The 19,212-nt window shown below is 44.3% G+C and overlaps 3 protein-coding genes across 4 annotated transcripts; 1 reads left to right on the forward strand and 2 right to left on the reverse strand.

Annotated features, from left to right (window-relative positions):
• The first annotated feature begins 3,668 nt into the window (after positions 1-3,668).
• Positions 3,669-6,003, forward strand: egr2a (early growth response 2a). Its single transcript, XM_027019618.2, has 2 exons — positions 3,669-4,010; positions 4,389-6,003. Exons 1-2 carry the CDS (start codon positions 3,815-3,817, stop codon positions 5,384-5,386), a joined length of 1,194 nt encoding a protein of 397 aa, XP_026875419.2. The 5' UTR covers positions 3,669-3,814; the 3' UTR covers positions 5,387-6,003.
• Positions 6,004-6,604: 601 nt separating this feature from the next.
• On the reverse strand, positions 6,605-7,938 carry adob (2-aminoethanethiol (cysteamine) dioxygenase b). Its single transcript, XM_027019619.2, has one exon. The coding sequence runs from the start codon at positions 7,667-7,669 to the stop codon at positions 6,938-6,940; it is 732 nt and encodes a 243-aa protein (XP_026875420.2). The 5' UTR covers positions 7,670-7,938; the 3' UTR covers positions 6,605-6,937.
• A 4,674-nt stretch (positions 7,939-12,612) lies between these two features.
• On the reverse strand, positions 12,613-19,141 carry znf365 (zinc finger protein 365). 2 transcript variants are annotated; one of them, XM_027019584.2, is made up of 6 exons: positions 18,246-18,615; positions 17,291-18,021; positions 16,638-16,818; positions 16,379-16,425; positions 15,908-16,027; positions 12,613-15,690 (listed from the first exon to the last, which is right to left on the reverse strand). In XM_027019584.2, exons 2-6 carry the CDS (start codon positions 18,007-18,009, stop codon positions 15,609-15,611), a joined length of 1,149 nt encoding a protein of 382 aa, XP_026875385.2. In that variant the 5' UTR covers positions 18,010-18,021; positions 18,246-18,615; the 3' UTR covers positions 12,613-15,608. The 2 variants fall into 2 exon arrangements, with proteins under 2 accessions (XP_026875385.2, XP_026875387.2); XM_027019586.2 differs by lacking the exon at positions 18,246-18,615 and adding an exon at positions 18,635-19,141 and having other exon boundaries at positions 15,608-16,027.
• Between the last annotated feature and the right edge of the window lie 71 nt (positions 19,142-19,212).

The raw sequence follows: 19,212 nt of genomic DNA on the forward strand, positions 1-19,212 counted from the left end.
GTGTGTGTGTGTGTGTGTGTGTGTGTTTGTGTGTGTGTGTGTGTGTGTGTGTGTGTGTGTGTGTGTGTGTGTGAGACTGGATGAGCTGAGTGCAGACTGCACGCACGAGTGTGTAGAAGCAGAGGTACAACAGAGAGGCCTGGAGCCCAGTCCTGAGATTTCTCACTGCATAACCCAAAGATCTACTGGATGGCTAAAGAAGGCCATGGACAAATGACAATATTGGTAAGTGTTATGTTTCTTCTTTCCTCTAAGTTGGTTATATAATCAGTGAAAACAAAACGCGTCACAATATATTTCTCACAAAATTGCACGATTCAGAATCTACCATTATTAGATTATACCTAATTTTGACACAACAGCAGTTCAGTTGAAAAGGTGTGAGATGAAGAGTCAGTTTCTGTATGATTTTGGTCTGACAAAATTTTGGGCCTGTGTGTATAAAACAGGTACATCAAAGCAAAAGGAAATTTAAAACCAGTTTTTGTCATTTGAGACAAATATGTTTAGAAACTAATATTTAGCTCTCAAGATGTTATAGGTTTGTAAATATGATTAATCAATTACATAGCATTGAAATTGTTGTTGAATCATATAAAATTAAAGCCAGGATCTAGAATGAAGCAGAGCAACTTTAAATATCGTTCTCCGAAAGAACCCAGGGATCCTGAGTGCCTGTTCCTGACTGAATGCAGTGCTGTATCAAAAATCTGTACAACAACCCTCAACACCAGCTTGGTGCGTTATGAAAAAGAATAATCTAGTTTAAAGAATCTGCTGTGTGACGTTTGATTAATCGTCCTGTGCAGAGGTCGCTAGGCCCCCATGTGACACCAAAGCATATGCAAACAGAATGGGCGGCGAACTCACCCCAACACGGCGTGGCGTGGGCGTGCGGGGTACAGGGGGCATGGGAGGGGCATGGAAGGGGCACCGGGGTGGGGGCGGCTGTGATAAACAATCGGACAAAAAAATATTTTAAATGCACTGCAGAATATAAACTACTTTTTTTTTTTTTTTACAATACATTTAGATTCAATCAGCAGTCTGTCTGAATTTGCTTATCTTTTTTGCGAGCATCAGTTCACAAGTGACAAAACATGGTTTTATTTACCCTGCTTACCCTGGTACGCCTTGTCTTTCACATCAGCCATCAACCTCTGCCTGTTCTCTTCTAATACATTAAAATAGGAATCTGATGCAGAGGCTGGCAACACTGATACAATAGGAACACATTTTTGTGCCTGTGGGCGTGAAACAAAGGACAAGGACATTTGGAGTGGGCCTGAAGCGCTGCCCCCAACCGCGCTGAAAGTGAAAGATGGCTGAATGTGAAATGGCCCCCCGTTTGACGTGTAACGCACGAAACAGGGCCACGACGTAGTGCGGCTCGAGCTGTTTGACGCGTGTGGAAGCTGCACAGCACCGATAGAACGTCAAATCCAGAACATGAGACGTGTCTGTGCGGCCCAGTTTGGGCTGCGTTGGGCTGGCTCCAAACTTTAAAACACACCGTGGATATCAGACACACTGGCTTTAAAAGTGTTTAGCACGTTAGAGTCCATCTGGTGATGACATTTTCAGATCATCGGGGGTCTGCAGCATCGCAGAAGACCGGAGCGGAATTGATGGGTGAGGAGACGCGCTCTCATTGTAGAGCCGTCTTTGCACGCGTACGAGCTCACGCACTCCGAGTATCATACGCTTAGCATAACATACAGTGTGAGCGGGCCGTCACTTTTGTTTGTCACTGACATGCTCTCCAGTTATTCTACATAAAACGTCATGCGCCTTCACCTCCCCTGCCACTAACGCGTGGAAACACGCGCGCGCGCGCTTGGCTCGCTCGCGCATTAAAAATATTAAAGAACAATTATAACGCACAAAACAAACAAACAACAATAAAAAAAAAACCCGTACAGAATGCGGTCGAGAGAGATAACGCACGCAGCGACTACTTGTGAAACAGGCTGCGTCACTTCGCCCCGCGCGAAGGGCCGCGGAGACATGTGCGTGCTTGAGCGTGTGAGCGCACGAGACGGGAGGAGAGCGGGGCCAGTCCGTACCGGAGGCCGCGGCGGAGAGGCGAGCCGTGGGCGGGCGCGTCTACTCAGAAAGGAGAGTCTCTGGTTCCGCTCTGCGTCCAAGGAGAAGGGGCTGTTCTCCAGCGGGGGCGGCTTCAAACTTAGGCCTCGATCACAAGCACTGCAGCTGCTCGATGGCTCACGAACCGAAATAACTGTTGCTGGCAGCAAAACAAAATAACAAAACAACAACAACAACAAAAAGATGTGAAGTTCCATTCTGCACGGAATATGTGTGCGCGCGCGTGCGTCTGTGCGAGCCATCCGAAGGAGGAAGGGCGCAGTAATCTTGCAACATGTGATAGTTATATGGGTGTAGCGTTGCCCAGGAGCCAAGAGAAGGCGTCAACCTTCCCGCTTCTCTTACCTCTCAGTACTTCTGTTATGTTATGTTTGCTCTATTAAAATAACATTCTACTACCCAGCACTGCTTCAACAGGCGGAAAACGCTTAACCAAACCGAAGTATTTTCAGAACACTTTGATTCAGAAAAAAACATTACATGTGACTACACCTGCTAGTTATGTTCCCAAATACTAGTGTTATTGCAGCCATTGTTTAAGGGGTGCGAGTTGTCATGCAGTGGCCCATGAAGCGCTGCAGACCGGCTGTGCGCCAGCCCAGGGTAGCTCCACACCTGTGCACGGTGTTCCGACAGGAAGTGTGCGGCTTTCGCTTACTCTCACCTGGCCTCGCTCTTCGGCCCTGTCTTCTGGCTTTCCAGGTAGGAGGGTGTTTCAGATCGTTCTCACGTTTTAGCAACAGACAACTGTGATTGGAAAGGTTGTGTTGCCTTGAGCTAAACTTTAATTTAAAAAAATATATATAACATTAAAAATCTTTTTTTAAAAAGAGTTAAGAGTTTAACGAGGCAATTTAACTGTTTATGTAAGGGGAAAAGTAATCGCAAGAATGCTTCGCATATTCTAAGTTTAATGTCATATTTTTAGGAACAGTGGTAGATACATATATTGGGAAATTGTAATGAACTCTCTTGTGATGTACGAGCAGTTCCTACTTTTTTCATTAACACTAGAGAGGGAAACAAAAAACCTTTTCCTAAACCTATTCAAATACCTATCACTTTCTTCCATTAGGCTAAATCAGGAAGTTACGATCGTCGTGGTTTTGCCGTACGATGTATACTCGGCTCGACGCGATTTTCCGTGTCGAATTTCCCGGACGCACTCCATGTTAGTCGAAAAGGGCGTGCTCGGGTCTCCGGATAAGAGCCATTTATGGGTGTCCCGACCGGAATTCCTGACGGTGAACGCGATGTCGTTTAAGAAAGTTCTGCCAGTGAAGAAATTATGCAAACTTGTGAAATCCAAAACTGACATTTTGGATAATATCCGACTGACTCTGAAAGCGGCGTGATACCTGAAAACTACAATAATAATGTCTGAAAGGCGATAGGACAGGATTTACCAGGCCAGTGTTCCCAATTGTCGTCACGGAGCCTCCTGCCCATTACCAACCCAACCCTCGTGTTTTTGCCCCAAGTCCTTGTATGGTCAATGACGTAACTGGATATTCAAAGCCTCTTCTTAAATGCCTACTGGCACATGAGGCGCAGTTATCTGACAGTCGACAAGCGAAGGGCCGTCAGGTGCAAATTTATCACAAGCGAATAGGCCCCGAATCAAATTTAAGATGTCAAATAAATAATCGTCACCCTATTTTCGTAATTATAATGCGTGTTTATAGAATATTTGAATTGCCACAGCTGAATGCTCCTGGAGAACTTTTCGTGGCTGAAAATGACAGCGAAAATTGTGGATGAAGTCGCTGAGTCGCTGACTGAATTTTTACGCTCCGTTCCGACGCATGCTTACCCCATGGATGAAATACACACCCTGCCGCTGACCGGTTTTCCTAACGATGACGCGGGACACGGCTCCGAGCAGCTGAGTGAGGCGCCAGGAGGTAAGCACACGCCTTACCTGGAAAGAAGCGTGAAGGTGTGCTCGCTTTCCGTAGCTCGCGTGAGCCCGCAGCTCGCTCTGGAACGTGGTTTTGGCTCACTCACGTTTAACGTGTGTACGGGATTTTAAAAACGGCGGTTTGGGTCACGAGCCGTGATTTTAACGCGAGGGATTGGGAAAGTACGGTCCATCTTGGTTTGAATGTCAGCAGACACAGTGGACTGACTGACTGCGTTTTAGTCTGAGATATCTGGAAAACCTAAAGTTAAAACATGGGCGAGGGACTAAAGCAATATATTGAGGAAATTAAATAATCCGTGAAAGCTGAACATTTTAGAGACGAATAAACGTCCATCTTTGTTTCTTTTTGATCTGACAGGTGGCTTGAACGCGGACAGTTTCGGCGTGGAAAATCGTCCCGACTTTACAGATCCACGCGGCACGCAGAATTCGCCTCTCGCCTACACCGGGAAGATCTCCATTGACGCCCAGTACGCCCACGGGAGCTGGAACCAGGAGGGCCTCATAAACTTAGTCTGCGCAAAGCTCCAAGGCAAAACGCCTGACCTGGGACCGTTCTCAACTGCAGACCTCTCTGGGACACCAGGTTGTTCCAAAGGGCACGGAAAGTACAACAGCATGGAGCACATGTACACAGCGCCCCCCACTTACACCTGTAGCGCGGATGCCTACCACGACCCGGCGAGCTATCTGTCAGCGTCTTCATGCCAGATGACATATCCGCCACCCGCTTGCTCGGGTTCCAAGTCCACTCTCGACGGAGCGCTTTTCTCCATCATCCCAGACTACGGGGGTGTTTATCAAAGCAATACCCAAAGGGACATGCCGGTTTTTCAGGAGAGAAAACCCTTTTCATGCTCTCTGGAATCTATTCGGGTACCCCCGCCCCTCACTCCTCTCAACACCATAAGAAATTTTACGCTCGCGTGTCCGGAAGGACCGAGGCCACCCGCAGATGTGAGTCCACAGAATGTCCCGTTACGCCCAATATTGCGGCCGAGGAAATACCCAAACCGACCCTGCAAGACGCCGGTCCACGAACGGCCCTACCCATGTCCCGCTGAAGGATGTGACCGTAGATTCTCCCGGTCGGACGAGCTCACGCGCCACGTTCGCATCCACACCGGGCACAAACCGTTCCAGTGTCGCATTTGCATGCGCAACTTCAGCCGAAGCGACCATCTCACCACTCACATACGGACGCACACCGGAGAGAAGCCGTTTTCCTGCGACGTGTGTGGCAGAAAGTTCGCGAGGAGCGACGAGCGCAGGAGACACACGAAAATCCATCAGAGACAAAAGGAGAAAAAGTCATCTGCCCCTCCACAGTCGTCGCGCGCAGAGGGTACGACATGATCAAGTGTTCATTCTGAGGAAGGAAGGACGCACACCTCCTGACCCTGAAGACGCGAGCTTGTTTCACATTTCAGAGACATGACGCTGTATCTGAGTGTACAAACTATGATGGCAGCTATGACCTTTATGTATGAGTGTTTTCCACAGTAGTCTGGGCAATGTAGATGTATGTAAAAGTTTTGGGTTTTTTTTTCTGATTTGATCATCATAAACTATCCGTCTACTGGTCTATTTGTAGATAAACGTCTAATCTATAAGGAAGAACATTTTTAGATATGTTGACGGATCTTTATATTTATGACGATATTCAGCCTTTCTGAACTCATTTTTTAAAAAATGATTATAATGTCGCAATCATCTTAGCTGTCAGAGTGATGCTTAATCATAGTTGTGGAGCTGGGTCCTCGCCACAAGTTCTGTTTTACTTCTACTGGTGTCGCCTAACACCTTCCGTAAAGAAAATACGTGTCAAAAGTCGTGCTATTAGCTACGCGTGTGCAAATAATTATTACTGTGTACATGTGTTGTAAAATGGCAAATAAACCCAGACTGCATTCTTCATAAGGTCAATGACTGGGGCAAAAAAAACCCAAACATAAACATGTATGAATGACATATTTCTGCCACTAGAGTCTGCTCTTTGTCAAAGCTTTTTTATAGAAAGAAACGCAAACTTGCAGTTGCGATAGCAATCCTGGGAATATCAATAGGACCGTTTCGGCCACAACGTTGTGGATTGTTGCACACATTAGCGTTTGTAATTACGCTACAGGAGAATCTGAAGCAATACAGCACTGTACTCACTGTCAGGACATGACAGCTCGTCAGGTTATGGCGCTCGACTTAATCAGTGTTGCTCCTCCGTGTTCCATTCATAACCTCACTTCACATTTCAAAGTGTTAGAAATTCCTTGATTAAGTCCCAAACTCCCAATTATCTTCAGTTATGGAAACTTTAAACAGTCTAATTAGATTTGGACACAGATCAAAATGAAATTATCAAGAGGTGAGCTGCAGTGGTGTTATCCGCTGTGCTGCGTGTATTTCCGTAGTCTGGGAGATGTTAGTCTTGATGGCAGCCCATAAGCAGGTATCTAGTCCACTTAGTTACAAACACTAAATATCAAGGCAATGCATCATTTCCCTTACTGATCCTAAAGCCCCGCTCCCGAACCATGCAGCCTAGGCGAACTGCAATAGAGACCACCTAGAAACGGGTTGGATTTAAAGAATCAGTTTATGCGTATTAACAAAACAAGCAACAGAGGACGCAAAAGCCAGACAGGGTAAATCACAACTGAATTAGTGAAATAGCAGCAGATTCATTACATGTCCAAAAAAAAAAAAAAAAAAAAAAAAAAAAAGAGAGAAGAAAACCCCAAAAACCCAGAAGCAGTAATTGTTTATTGAGTTCACAGTCCAACTTTGTAGGTGTATTGGCAGTGTCCTGATAACAGGCGGGCTTTCTTGGACCTGAAACTCCCACACTTGCTTGCAGTTTGGGTCGTGGCAGGCACAACCCCGTGGCTAACTCACGCGAGCACGGACATCTCAGAGAGAAACCTTCGGTCCCGGGTACGGTTCACTCCCACACCAGAACCCGCCGGGCTGCGGGATTTCCGCGAGCCATACCTCGGCATGCCCTGGGACCTCAGCCTTGTTCTCTGCGCTCTCGGACGCTGGCTGCAACACTTTGTAGTAGTGACAGTCCCTGCCGCCGTCCGGGTCATACGGTGGAGCCAAAATGTCAAGGAACGCGGTTGGTCCGTCTACGGCCTCGAGCTGGTGGATGTTGTCCCTGTACGGGGACAGGACGCACGGCGCATCCTCCTCCGTGTATTCCCCAACGGAACGACGTGTGGAGGGCCGCATGGAACTTTTCTGCAGCGCGCCGTCAGGTGACGCGCCCAGTCTGTCAAAGCAGCTAATTCTGACCTTGCCGTAAATGACTTTTATCATGCCGTACATGCCTGGATGGTCGTGGAGCGGAATGCACGTCCCGTGCTTGAGCAAAAAAACTCCCATGCTGAAGGAATCGGTCTCGCATATGTGCATGTATGTCACGGGGGGACCGTGGAGCGGGGTGGGCGCCGAGCTTCTCTCTGCATAGCGAGGCACAATCCTCAGATCTGCAGCTCTGACCTCTGACAGGAGGCTCCTCAGTTTGCTGTGATTCTCTAAAAATATTTTACTCTCTCCAGTAGCGGAATGGTTGCGGAACGTCGTGAGGGCTTGTCTAGCAATTTTCTGAATAAGTGAGGTCATGTTATCCCGAGGCATCATAACGCGAGAATAACCATAATCCACTCACAGCACACGCTGGCTAGCTAGAGGTCTCAAGTTCAAGTTAAAGGGTTGCAGGCGCCGCTTCTGGCTATGCTAAAACACAAACGACAAATCCCGTAACTCCAAAAAGCATCAGCCGATCTCTGGGGCATCTAGATGTAACACTACACAGTTAGCAAAAACATAGCACACGGCCACGAATATGAAAACGACAGCATTCTTTACTGTAATCTCCCCCCCATACAGACTGGTCGGGTTCACACGTCCACAATGACGACACTGCAGTACAAATTACTTGGAATTGTGGGACATGTAGTAATAGCAAAAATGAGAACTCCGGCACATTGCAGTAGTTTGTGGCATACAACATTAGTATTGTTGCCTTTTAAGCCTCATAATGATGATATCCCAATATAGGACAGATTCTATTTTATTCCAAAGTAGTACTAAAGGACTCGAGGCAAGTGCATTTCTAGCTATACTACAGTATCCATGGTCTCTTCCTATTTTGGGGTAAGGACGCAAACACTTGCACGCATAGGGCAGAGGGCAGAGGACTCCGTGCGTGAGCTTCAGGTCTCATCGGACAACTTAATCAGTACATTTGCAAAGCCCTGCGGCCTAATGAAATGTTTGAAGAAGACAAACACTGTGGCTTATAGCTTTAGCCAGCTTGTTTTGAGAGTTATGGTCAGTTTAAAAAGTTTTAAAAATCTCAGAGGAACTGAATGACTCGAAAGTGCGCGGGCTACGATGTGATCACGTAAAACCCACTAAGTTTAATGAACGATAAGAGCCACGTACCAGCAGTGACTTTTTAAAATGCAGCAAATACGTTAATGCGCCACTACGTTAAAAAAAAAAAAAGGCAAAAATAAACATTACAAAGGGTTAAACTAATGTTAATGGTGTGTGGGTCTGCTGGGCATAAACGGATGATATCTTCTGAAAACAGAAATGGCATTTGGCAATTCATGATGATTCATGTTGGCGTGTAAGAATGAAGTCAGTCTCTTACACTTGTGGCCAAAGAGACACGTGAGCGGGTTAGTCATCAGTTCACGTGGCATTCTTTTATACTGCATTACAAAGGGCTGTCATTTATTTATGCTCGTGCACATACACACTGCAACTGTACAAAGTTAAAACTAACCAGGGGAGTCTTGCGGGTCTACACGTACACCCATGAGCAAAATCTTGTTCCTCCTGTTCCTTCAGTGGTACAAATTATTCCACAGTAGATGTATTGTAAGGGATCATAAAAACTTAATGAAGGGACTAAATTGCCCAACAGTTTTTTAGTATATGAAGATAAAAGGTTCAGTATGGACTTTCTCTCTCTCTATGCTTGATAATCTCAACAAAGCTTGTGATAGTTTATTTATTGCCAGATAAAACACAGAGGTCCTCCAGTGGGATGCTGGTTACTTGGCTCTTGAACACTGCATAATTATTCCCCAGTTCCAGCATTCTTTTAAAGCTGCAGTTGCAGTGAACACAGGCAAAAGCAGTTCATGGGTGTCATGTGGGACACCGAGGTTTATTCCAGCCCACTTTACAAAACGTCCAATATTCAGTTAGCAGTGGATTGAAATCTCTATCAAATGTAGCAAAATTGCATATAGAGCTGCGCTCATTACTCAGGCGCACTAAACTACCGTTGTTGGTGTCCTCCGTCATGCAGCAAACATCTGACATATGTAAATGCGAGAGGTCACAGTCCTGGTGTTCTTAATGTGATGTGTGACGTGAGTGTGGGCCTTACAGCCGGCTCCCTGGGCGCCACCAGAGCCGCCAAAGGGGCTCCCGACAACAACAAAGACAACAATGTGCTCTGGGGCTCTCCAAAAGCCCACCCAGCATATCTGTGATCTTCAAGAGGCCGCGCAGACGCAGGCAGAGAGCATCGCGGCTCTGAAGTCCTTCCACCCCCCACCAAAAAAACAACAAAAAAAACCCCCAGCTCGTCGCTCTTTTCAGCCGGGGCCAATTATAGCTCCTCATTCTGGCCGTTCCTTCTCCGTTTCCCTTTCTAGACGCCTCACCTCACATCTTCGCTCGTTTAACGGGGAACAGAGGCATCTGGTCCGCCCAGCTAATGCGCACTCCCTCGTAGGCGTATTGTTTCTGGCTCAGGGGCCTCCCCTTTGAACAGGTGCGTTACCAGAGCCAAGGCCTTTCGGCCTAGGCTTCACCCAGCCTCGTCCGAGCGGGTAAACAGAGCTTGTGTCGAGACACGTCGGTCCAGCAGGACGTGCCAGGGGCCCCTGCTGGACGCTGATGCTAAACCACTGTTTGTTTTTAAGGATTCTGTCAGTAGAGAGAAATAAAGAAACATTTTCAGTTTAAGGGGGGAAAAATGGATGAAAGTTACGTGGACCTCTGCCATCCTCTGAAAGTCAACTGGCTCAAAAATGGTTGCATTGATAATCTCTTACATTCGTAGAACCGGTTTTGTCTGTTGGCCCATCACGTCTATGAAACCCACCGGAAAATGCCTTTTATCCATGCCGTAAAGGATACGCGCATGAAAGGACAGTTATTATGAGAGATGAATCTACCGAGTCTTATATTTGGAATTTTATTGCTTTGTGAGTGACTAACAAGAACACACATGCAATAATCACTATTGCAGATCATTTTAATAAATTGACATTGAATATGCGCAAGATGAGTCAAATTTAGATGTAACAATGTCATAGTGAGCTTTCAGTCCTTTTATTCAAGCTGCACAATAGTGGAAAACGTATCCATTTACTAAACAAAGACTCTTATTGTTGGTCATACACTTCAAACTTCCTTATGGTATGACTTCTTCCTTCTTACATCTTAAAATAAGCACCTCCATCATTGTGATATTCATAAGTCATCTGCTAATCTGACTGAAGTAGGATAAAGGTTATGCATTCTTCATATTCTTTTGTAACACATTGACATAGAACCTTTTGGAACTTTTAACTAAACAGAACATTTAATATTACAAATACCTAAACTAAAAAGAACAACAATAACCATATATACTTTCTAACAATACATTATAAAGTGGAACCTAAAGATATCGAAATCAGAAACCCATCCAGTATATGATCGAGGGTGCCCCCTAGTGGAAATGACATATTATAAATAAAGCCATAAAATCGAATTTCAGCACTTATTTTGAAAACAAGAAAGGAGGTAGAATATTAATTATTTTAAAATTAATGTATGAGAAACAGCAATGTGAAATTCATAAGAGAGCCAGCCTGGTTGCATGATTTTTAGATTTGCATTTATGTAAATAAATTAAGATTTTAATAAACCAACTTATTTTCCACAGTGCCTGCTTGTTGCGTAGTGAGCAAAACAGATACTATTTATGTTTTTTGCAAGATTCTGAGTTACACACGCATTTGTGAATAAAGGGCAATGATGAGTCAACATTTCTAATGACAATAATAATGACATTTTTATTTGTCAGAATGTCACAGAGAGCAGCTCAGATCCAGAGACCTCAGCGTGCTGCTCAATGACAATGAGATACCAAGAGAAAGGCACAGACAAGTTGGCCATGTAACAAACCAAAGCTTAACGATTCACACAGAAACCAGCATGGCCATTTTAAAACAAGAATCCGTGAATAAAACAGCAGTTTATTCGGCTTTGTCCAACATCTGATTGTCCTTCTTTTATCTTTCATACTCGTCCACGAGTGGTTGCACAGTGTCACAGCCATCTCGGATCCACTGCAACACCCCACTCAGTCTGTCAGACAATTTCACAATATACACAATATACTCTCCCATATTGCACTGGTTACATCTAGGACATGCTCACTCAGGACACTGATGGGCGCGCCTGCCACACCCCGAGCAGCAACAGAAGAGGGCTCAAACTTCATGATCTGCACGGAAACGCGAGGGCGCCACCACACACAGACGAACTTTAATCACAGTGCAGAGCCTGGAGCAGCGTAGCTGGTATTAAGCTATTAAACTAAACATCACCATCCAGTCAGAACGTCCTTTACTGACATATGAGCACCAACGCTGGAAGGTGTCACCTTCAGAAGAGACCAAGACAGGGCTTCATATTCGCTGATTGCTTTGGGATTCTGCTTTTATCTGCATTTTGTTTGAGACAGTGTTCACAACTGTGTGTCTCCAATCAGTATAACTGCAGTGAGCAAACCATTAACTTGCATTCTCACTGTTACTGTTGGCTGCACAGATACATTCTGATTATTGGCAGAGGTCTCCATCAAAGCCTCAGGCTAGTATCTCATATCCTTAATTCTACTATAAGCCCAGACTGAGGCTTCACAACAGTACAATAAAAATAACAATAACAACAACAACAGCAATCATAATATGTATTACTTATAAATGTAATTTTGTCTTTGCAATATAGTGTGAAACACCACTTTTATACATTACATATAGGAACACAAGTGTGTTTCACCACAATCAAGCATTGTGGAATGATGCTTTTCTTATATGCACTGTGAGTGCACTCACAATCTCTGAAAGTGTTAATCTCAGATCAGTGATCCTGATGACAAATCACACACTTTGGTTTGACAGATTGGCTAATCACAAATCCCACAGCTAACAAACTCGATCACAATAATGTTCAAAATAATCCCACTAATCGTCAATAATTTATGTAACTGTGCAGCCTTAGTCTAGATTGCATCAATATTTGACAGTCAGAAAGTTGTTTTGGAACTGACCTCCACCTCCACCATAAACACAGATTTCTCGATGACTGCTGTTGTTTTATGGAAAATACGAAGGACTAATCCTCAAAATAGACTCAGCATGCAAAAAGAGACAACTGATAACCCAGAAAAGGACAAGTTTTCACCATCATTTTGGTGACAGATTTATACCGATAGAGAGATTTTATATTATATATATATATATATATATATATATATATATAAATAAAAAGTATTCTTTTCAACAAAATAAGAACATGTTCATAATTAATAAGGTGCAAACCATGTAATACTTTGGAAAACCACAGAAGTTAAGATCCATTTTAAATCTGAAATGTCAGACTGAACTCTTGACACAGAAAATGCAGGCTAACTACATCACCTTTACAACTGCTACAGTAACGTCCAAAACTTTGGCACCCATGTACCTCCATCTCCCGTGCACAATTACTCATCAGACCAACGGAGACGAGTTCTACTGAAGCATCACTAACAAGATACCCCCCCAAAAACTACTTCTGCTAATATGAAGAGCAGATTGAGATAATATTACCAATCAAAGGTACACCACAGGCCAAAAGTATGGAAGCAAGCGATGACTGCAGAAAATGCCAGGACAGAACTTTACTCTGCAACAGGGCAATCATCCAAAACACTAGAACTCCTCAGTCAGGATAGAACAGAGACGTATAGTATGAAAAATGTTTGGTTCCACCATTCGCCTGATCGCTCGGCAAATCTAGCCCATGTGAGATGAAGCCGATCAATTATTGTGGCAGGCACATCCCGCCAGTCATAAAGGAGCTCTTGACGTACCATCGAAAACATTCAGACCTGCTGAAACGGCACAAACAGAGGTCCCGAATGTGGTAAGCTGTCATTAAAGCTCAAGGAGGATATTTCAATGAATGCAGAAGGCAAGAACAAATTAAGATGGTTCAAGCCTAATCAATTTATGAATTCAATAACAATTCAGAAACACTTTTGTTCTGTGTTAAGCTCCATAATTCAATTTAAAATTGTAATGTTTTGAGTTGTTGTTTTTTAAGCAAAGTTAGTGCTGCTTTTAATCTTATGGCCTTTTGTGTAGTTGTCCTCTGTTAAACTGCAGTGTTATTTTAGGATGGCTACTGTTAGAAGGCAATTCACGAAATAGTCAGTACATTGTTGGGGTCATGTGTTAGGGCTACACAATATATTCCTTGTTAATTGTTCTGCTACTGTGCTTTGCAGTAGCAATACTGCATAAGGTTGGTAAATAAGGTTTTTATGGCTGTTCTTTTATGATAGATAGATAGATAGATAGATAGATAGATAGATAGATAGATAGATAGATAGATAGATAGATAGATAGATCGATAGATCGATAGATCGATAGATCATCTATCCTTCATGGGGTAATGGAGATTATTTGATCAAATAAACAATTTTGGTCTAAGTAATGCAGGCCGAGTCAACTATGTTGCATCAAGCATTTACCAATGTGTATTAAACACTCTGCAAGGCACACTGCAAAATACAGCAATACAATCTAAATGTAGTGTTTTGTCTATATCGTGCAACCCTAACGTGTGTATATACGTCCTCGGGCAGTCATACCACTAAACTATATGTTATGCGCATTAATGCATCAGATATTGTCTCAAACATCCATAATGAGCAACAGCACCTACAAAGTAAACACTGGTGACCCAAGAACAAACAATACTTGAATATTAGTGTTTTTCCCCTAAGAAAACAGATTCTACTAACATATAACCAAACACAAACTAACTGCAAGTTCAGAATACTACAAATTCTGACCTATCCACAACAGAATTTCTTTAACGTGTTAATATATTATACAGTACATTTATATTGCACAATTGGAGTACTGGTTAGACATTAAGCATTCAGTTTTCTTAAGATTAGAACCACTTTACCACTTTAGAATGTAAAACTACTTAGTTTGGTAGGTATGTGTACATTTAAAGGGCAGTTTTAATGTTACCAGTGTTCTTTCAGCTTCATGGCACTCTCCAAGAATGGTCGACCGATATATCGGCTGGTTAATGCTGTTAATCGGGCCCATTAATGCCATTTTGAGATGATCGGCGTTAGATGGCGCGATGTTAGAGCGCCGCCTGCTGTCTTTACTGCCATCCTACGGGCAGACGTCAGCGGGTGCCGTGAAATAGTGCGTGCCAATGCTGGACGTAACGTTTCCTGAGAGAAAACGGTAAAACGTTAATTCCTGTCTTTCACAGCTTAATATATTTAAGTGGTCACTCTTAATAATATTAGATTGATTCCGAACATTTATTGAGAAATGCGAATAATGATATTCGGTAAAAACTAAACTATATAACGCTGGCTAGCTTATCTTACAGAGTTTAAAGAGACTATTGTTCTTGTTTAAACTTAACAATCTGCTACCATAAATGATTGATTTGATAGACATAGGATGGGTTAGATATCCAACGGTAAATACAGTCGGTTACATTTGCTAATGGGAGATTAAACTTGTTGTGTTATGTTAACCTGCCAACGTTTTGGGGATCGAACCTTATGGGTTTCTGACTAGCTAACATACAGTTTCAGTACTCTGTCTGTCTGTCTGTCTGTCTGTCTCTCTGTTTTTTTGTTTTGTGTGTGTGTGTGTGTGTAGCTTAACTATAGGAAGGGCAGAATCTCCGCGGTATCACGTTATTGTCAGCTCTAATCACTTGTTAGATGATATGAGCAGATTGTGCAAACAGTTTTTCCTCCCCTCATTTGTTGATCGCTTAGACTGGCTATTTGGTTTGTAATGAGTCTGTCAACAAACCTAAACAAACATACAGAAATCTGCTTCGCGACAGTTTTGGGAAGGTGGTGAAAAACTTCGAGCCCTCTACTATAACTCATGCACCCTACTGGTTTTATTACCTGTGGACATTCATTTAACTGATACGTTTTATTTATTTAAAATAAGTGCACTGCAGAGTACAAACAGACAGTGCATACAATAATTTAAGCAATACCTATTTATAGTTAAATAAATGTTCATTTAAGTTCAATTTTGTCTCATTTATTATTACTGTTATTGTTAATTAAACTGTATTTTATCAGCTTGACATCAGCTTTTTATATCGGCAATCGGTCGCCCTGCTCTCTAAATACTGACATTGACATATCGGTCATCCACTGCTCTACAGATGGGAGTGTAACAGCACTGCGCAAAGAGAGTTTACTTGGTTTCAAAACAATACCATGCCATACTTAGACAGACCTGGGCCCCGCGGAACCGCCAGCCGAACACCATTCCAAACTGAGACGGCTGAGAGTGACGACCCCACCGTCTCTGCATATTATCCACAACAGAATATCTCAAAGAGGGGGATCTCTGTCAAATGTCATTTCAGGAATGTTGTTTTTTGGTTTGTTTTATAAATACCTTTTTTTAAATCTTGTTTAGTTTATATATTAGCCTAAAATATAATTTTCGATACGCTACACTTTAAATGTACACAGTACATTCAGTGCAAAGCAGAAGCCGTTAAGCCTCATAGCCATCCGACCTCCTGCGCTGGAGCCAGCCCTGATGGCCCTCCCTCCCCGACGAGGTTCGGGTCGCCTGCCACCTGGACCGAGATCCCTGCGCTTGCCCTTCCTCACGGAGAAGCTGTTCTCCTGTGGACCTGCAACCAAACAACAGAGCAGGCAGGCAACATGACCCTCCAGCCAATCGTAAAGCCCAAACCATAACACACAATCAACCCGTGAAACTGAGAGTAACGCAAACACTGACATGGCAACATTATAAACTAGAGTAAATCTTCTTCAAGAGGATTCTGTTACTCTAGCCTTGTGTGAGCCTCATAAATACATAAGGGAAAGTGATTCTGCAGCAGAGCAACAAGGGAAAACCAATCAACACCTGGATTTTCAGTCCTATTAATCGAATACCAAGATAAAGCTGGCAGCAAGTAGCTTTATACCTTGCAAACTGTGCATTTCAATATCAGAGTAAAGGAAAGTCCATGGGGTACCTGCTTTTGGTAGTTCTGTGTGGGCCAAACTCAGCTGAAGTAGGTGCCTGAAAAAGCAGAAATGCACCATTCGTAAAGCCCTTTTCCACAGTAGTGAAACATGCACTGTACTGCTTAGCCACTGTTACTGTGTTCTTGCTGTAACAGGTAAAGGGTGAGCTAGTGCACTGGTTACTGCGTTCTAACTGTAATGGGGTGGTGTTTAGGTTGTACTGTGCAGTGGTGCTCTGGTTACTGTGTTCTAGCTGTAATGGCGTACAGGGTGAGGTGTGCAGCAGTGCTGGTGTGGAGTGCACTGGTAGCACTGGTAGTACTCTAGCAGCCTCTCTGCCAGGGCGATCCGCCGCAGAAGGTTCTCGATGAACCGTCGCAAACGGACCTTCCCACACATTTCATGATGCGCTGCCGCTTCCAGAAACCTCTGAATGGTTTTCACTTCCCTGAAATTATTGCTGTTATTAGCTGGTGTTATCGACCTTTCATCAGTTTCTGCATTTTAGCTGTTAAATCAATGTTTGTTCATTCTAGAAAAGCATGCTTCTAAAATATGATAAAATTCATAGGAAGTCATTTATGCACTTTATGTCCTGCGGTAATCTAGTTTGTGGTTTAAAATGGTATTGTATATCTGCAAGCATAAAGCAGGTAATTATATCCTTATTTTTGCTTTTTAGGTATTAGGAGTGAGTATCTGAATGTATTCATGGATTTCAATTATTTATTTGTCTTTATTTATTTAACTTTTCAAATAAAAAATTCCAAGGAAAATTAAGTAACTCCACAACTGTTACATCTATCTTAAAAAACAAAAACCAAAAAACTTCCCTATTGACAGCATTGCAATCACTGCAAGACGTAATAGTTTGTAAGTGGTAGGCTGAAATTAGGCGGTGTGTTTCACACATGACTCACTGCTCCCTCCGCTTCAGCTCGTGCTCAGAGACGCTGAGCTGCTGCCGCAAGGTGGCGATGACCATCACGGCAGCGTCCACCTGTCTGCTGAGGGCTCTCTCGCGCTGCAGTACCTCCTGCCGCTCCTGGGCCAGGTGGTGCCAGTGAGCGCGCTCGCACAGGAGCGCCGTGTCCGTCTGAGCCAGCGCCGAGCTGATGCGGAGCAGGTGGCGCTCCATGCTGCTGTTGGCCGTCCTCATCATGCCCTCCAGCCTCTGCCCGACGGAGGCCACCGGAGCGGAGAGGGACCTGGAGCCCGCGGGTGCCGCCTCGTTGCCCGGGCTCTCCTCCGGGGAGCGCGGGCGTTCCAGTTGCTGGCCTGCGGGCCGCTCAGGTGGGAGGGGCTCCGAGCTGAACAGCAGCTCGTGCTCCCCTCTCCTGCTGGAGTGAGTGTCGGAGCACACATCTTTTATTGTCCGAGTCTCGGCAGTGGCCCTCTTGTGCGCCTCTCTGCGGTCAGAGTGTGAGCGCGCCCTGCTGGCTGGGAGGCTCAGGTCATGCCCAGCGGGCGACGCATGGCTGTACTCCAGGTGTGCCAGCAGTGCTGCCATGCTGTGAAAGCTGTCGCGCTCGCTGCACCGGGGACACTGGAACTGGAGCTGGGCCGACACCCCTGCGCCACACGCCTGCCCATTCTCCACAAACAGCGTCGTGTTGCGGGTGCACAACTTCTGCTGCATGTCAAAGAGCACCTGACAACAAAACATCCCCCATTAAAAGTTCAAGAAAGCTCCAACTGCCAGGACCTTCCCTAGCTGTTGATAACAGACTCCTTCGTTACAGGGTCAGAACAAAACCTTAACCTCTCAGGGAGAAGTCTGTTCTCATTTTTAGCCATTTCTCATTCTCTAACTGTCATTGTTAGACCTCATTCACATGAGTTACAACACAGCTGCATTAGTCATGGATTACATACCTGAATCAGGGAGGAACAGAAATCACAATAGCTAGTTTAGCTATAACAGAACCATCCGTGTACCTGCAACTGATACAACTGTTTGCAACACCGACGCTAAACAGCTTGATGGTAACTGTACTGATTAACAGTTGTAGGATTAAACAGATCAGTGCTGACAGCGACAAACCAGAGTTGCGAATGACGTAACGCCAGACCTGTCATACAACTCCGCTTCAATCAGACAGCCCGTGCTAGCTACTTATACACAAGCTTCTGACCACCAGCTGCCAACATACAGACGTGAACTCCATCAGCAGCTGGGACAAAGGACAGCTCAGATCGTGACATAAAAGGAGAAGTCGTTATGAAGGGAACTGGTCGTCTGGAGGCGTTCACTTCTTAGATACCTTCAACATGACGAGCTCGAAGTCAAACCAGTCATCTCACGTTAGCTGGAAACCCAGATATTCCCACATCTGGAAACCCAGATATTCCTACATAACGTCATTCCCATAACGTCAGCTACCTCTAGTTTACAATCATACCTTCGTGAACCCGATTCCGCGCGGATTGCGTCCAATCCAGTCCTCGTAGTAATTAGCTCTATGGTCGGGTGCCTCTTTTCAAATGACGGTCATTCGTATCTGGTGGGTTTTCACTCAGTAAACGCAAACTAAAACCAGCCGCAGAATAAAATAGGATTTGTCTAGCTAGCTTCACATGTGAGGTATACGTTCACACTGCTCCAGTTACAGTGACATAACGGTAAATGTCATGAACGTCTCCGCCGAAATGCTGAATGCCGTTCACGAACAATTTCGGATATAAATGCAATTGCAAACCACTTTTGACAGCTACAGTCACAATAAATTTCAGTGGCAAAATCAACCAGCTAGAGTAATCTGTTGAAAATTAGTGAACATTCATTAGTATGCAGAGTGCGACAAGACGATTGGTTTGATCCATTCGAGAACAGACGGGAAGT

The sequence above is a fragment of the Electrophorus electricus genome, chromosome 13, assembly GCF_013358815.1.
Source record: "Electrophorus electricus isolate fEleEle1 chromosome 13, fEleEle1.pri, whole genome shotgun sequence".
Classification (NCBI taxonomy): Eukaryota; Metazoa; Chordata; class Actinopteri; order Gymnotiformes; family Gymnotidae; genus Electrophorus; species Electrophorus electricus.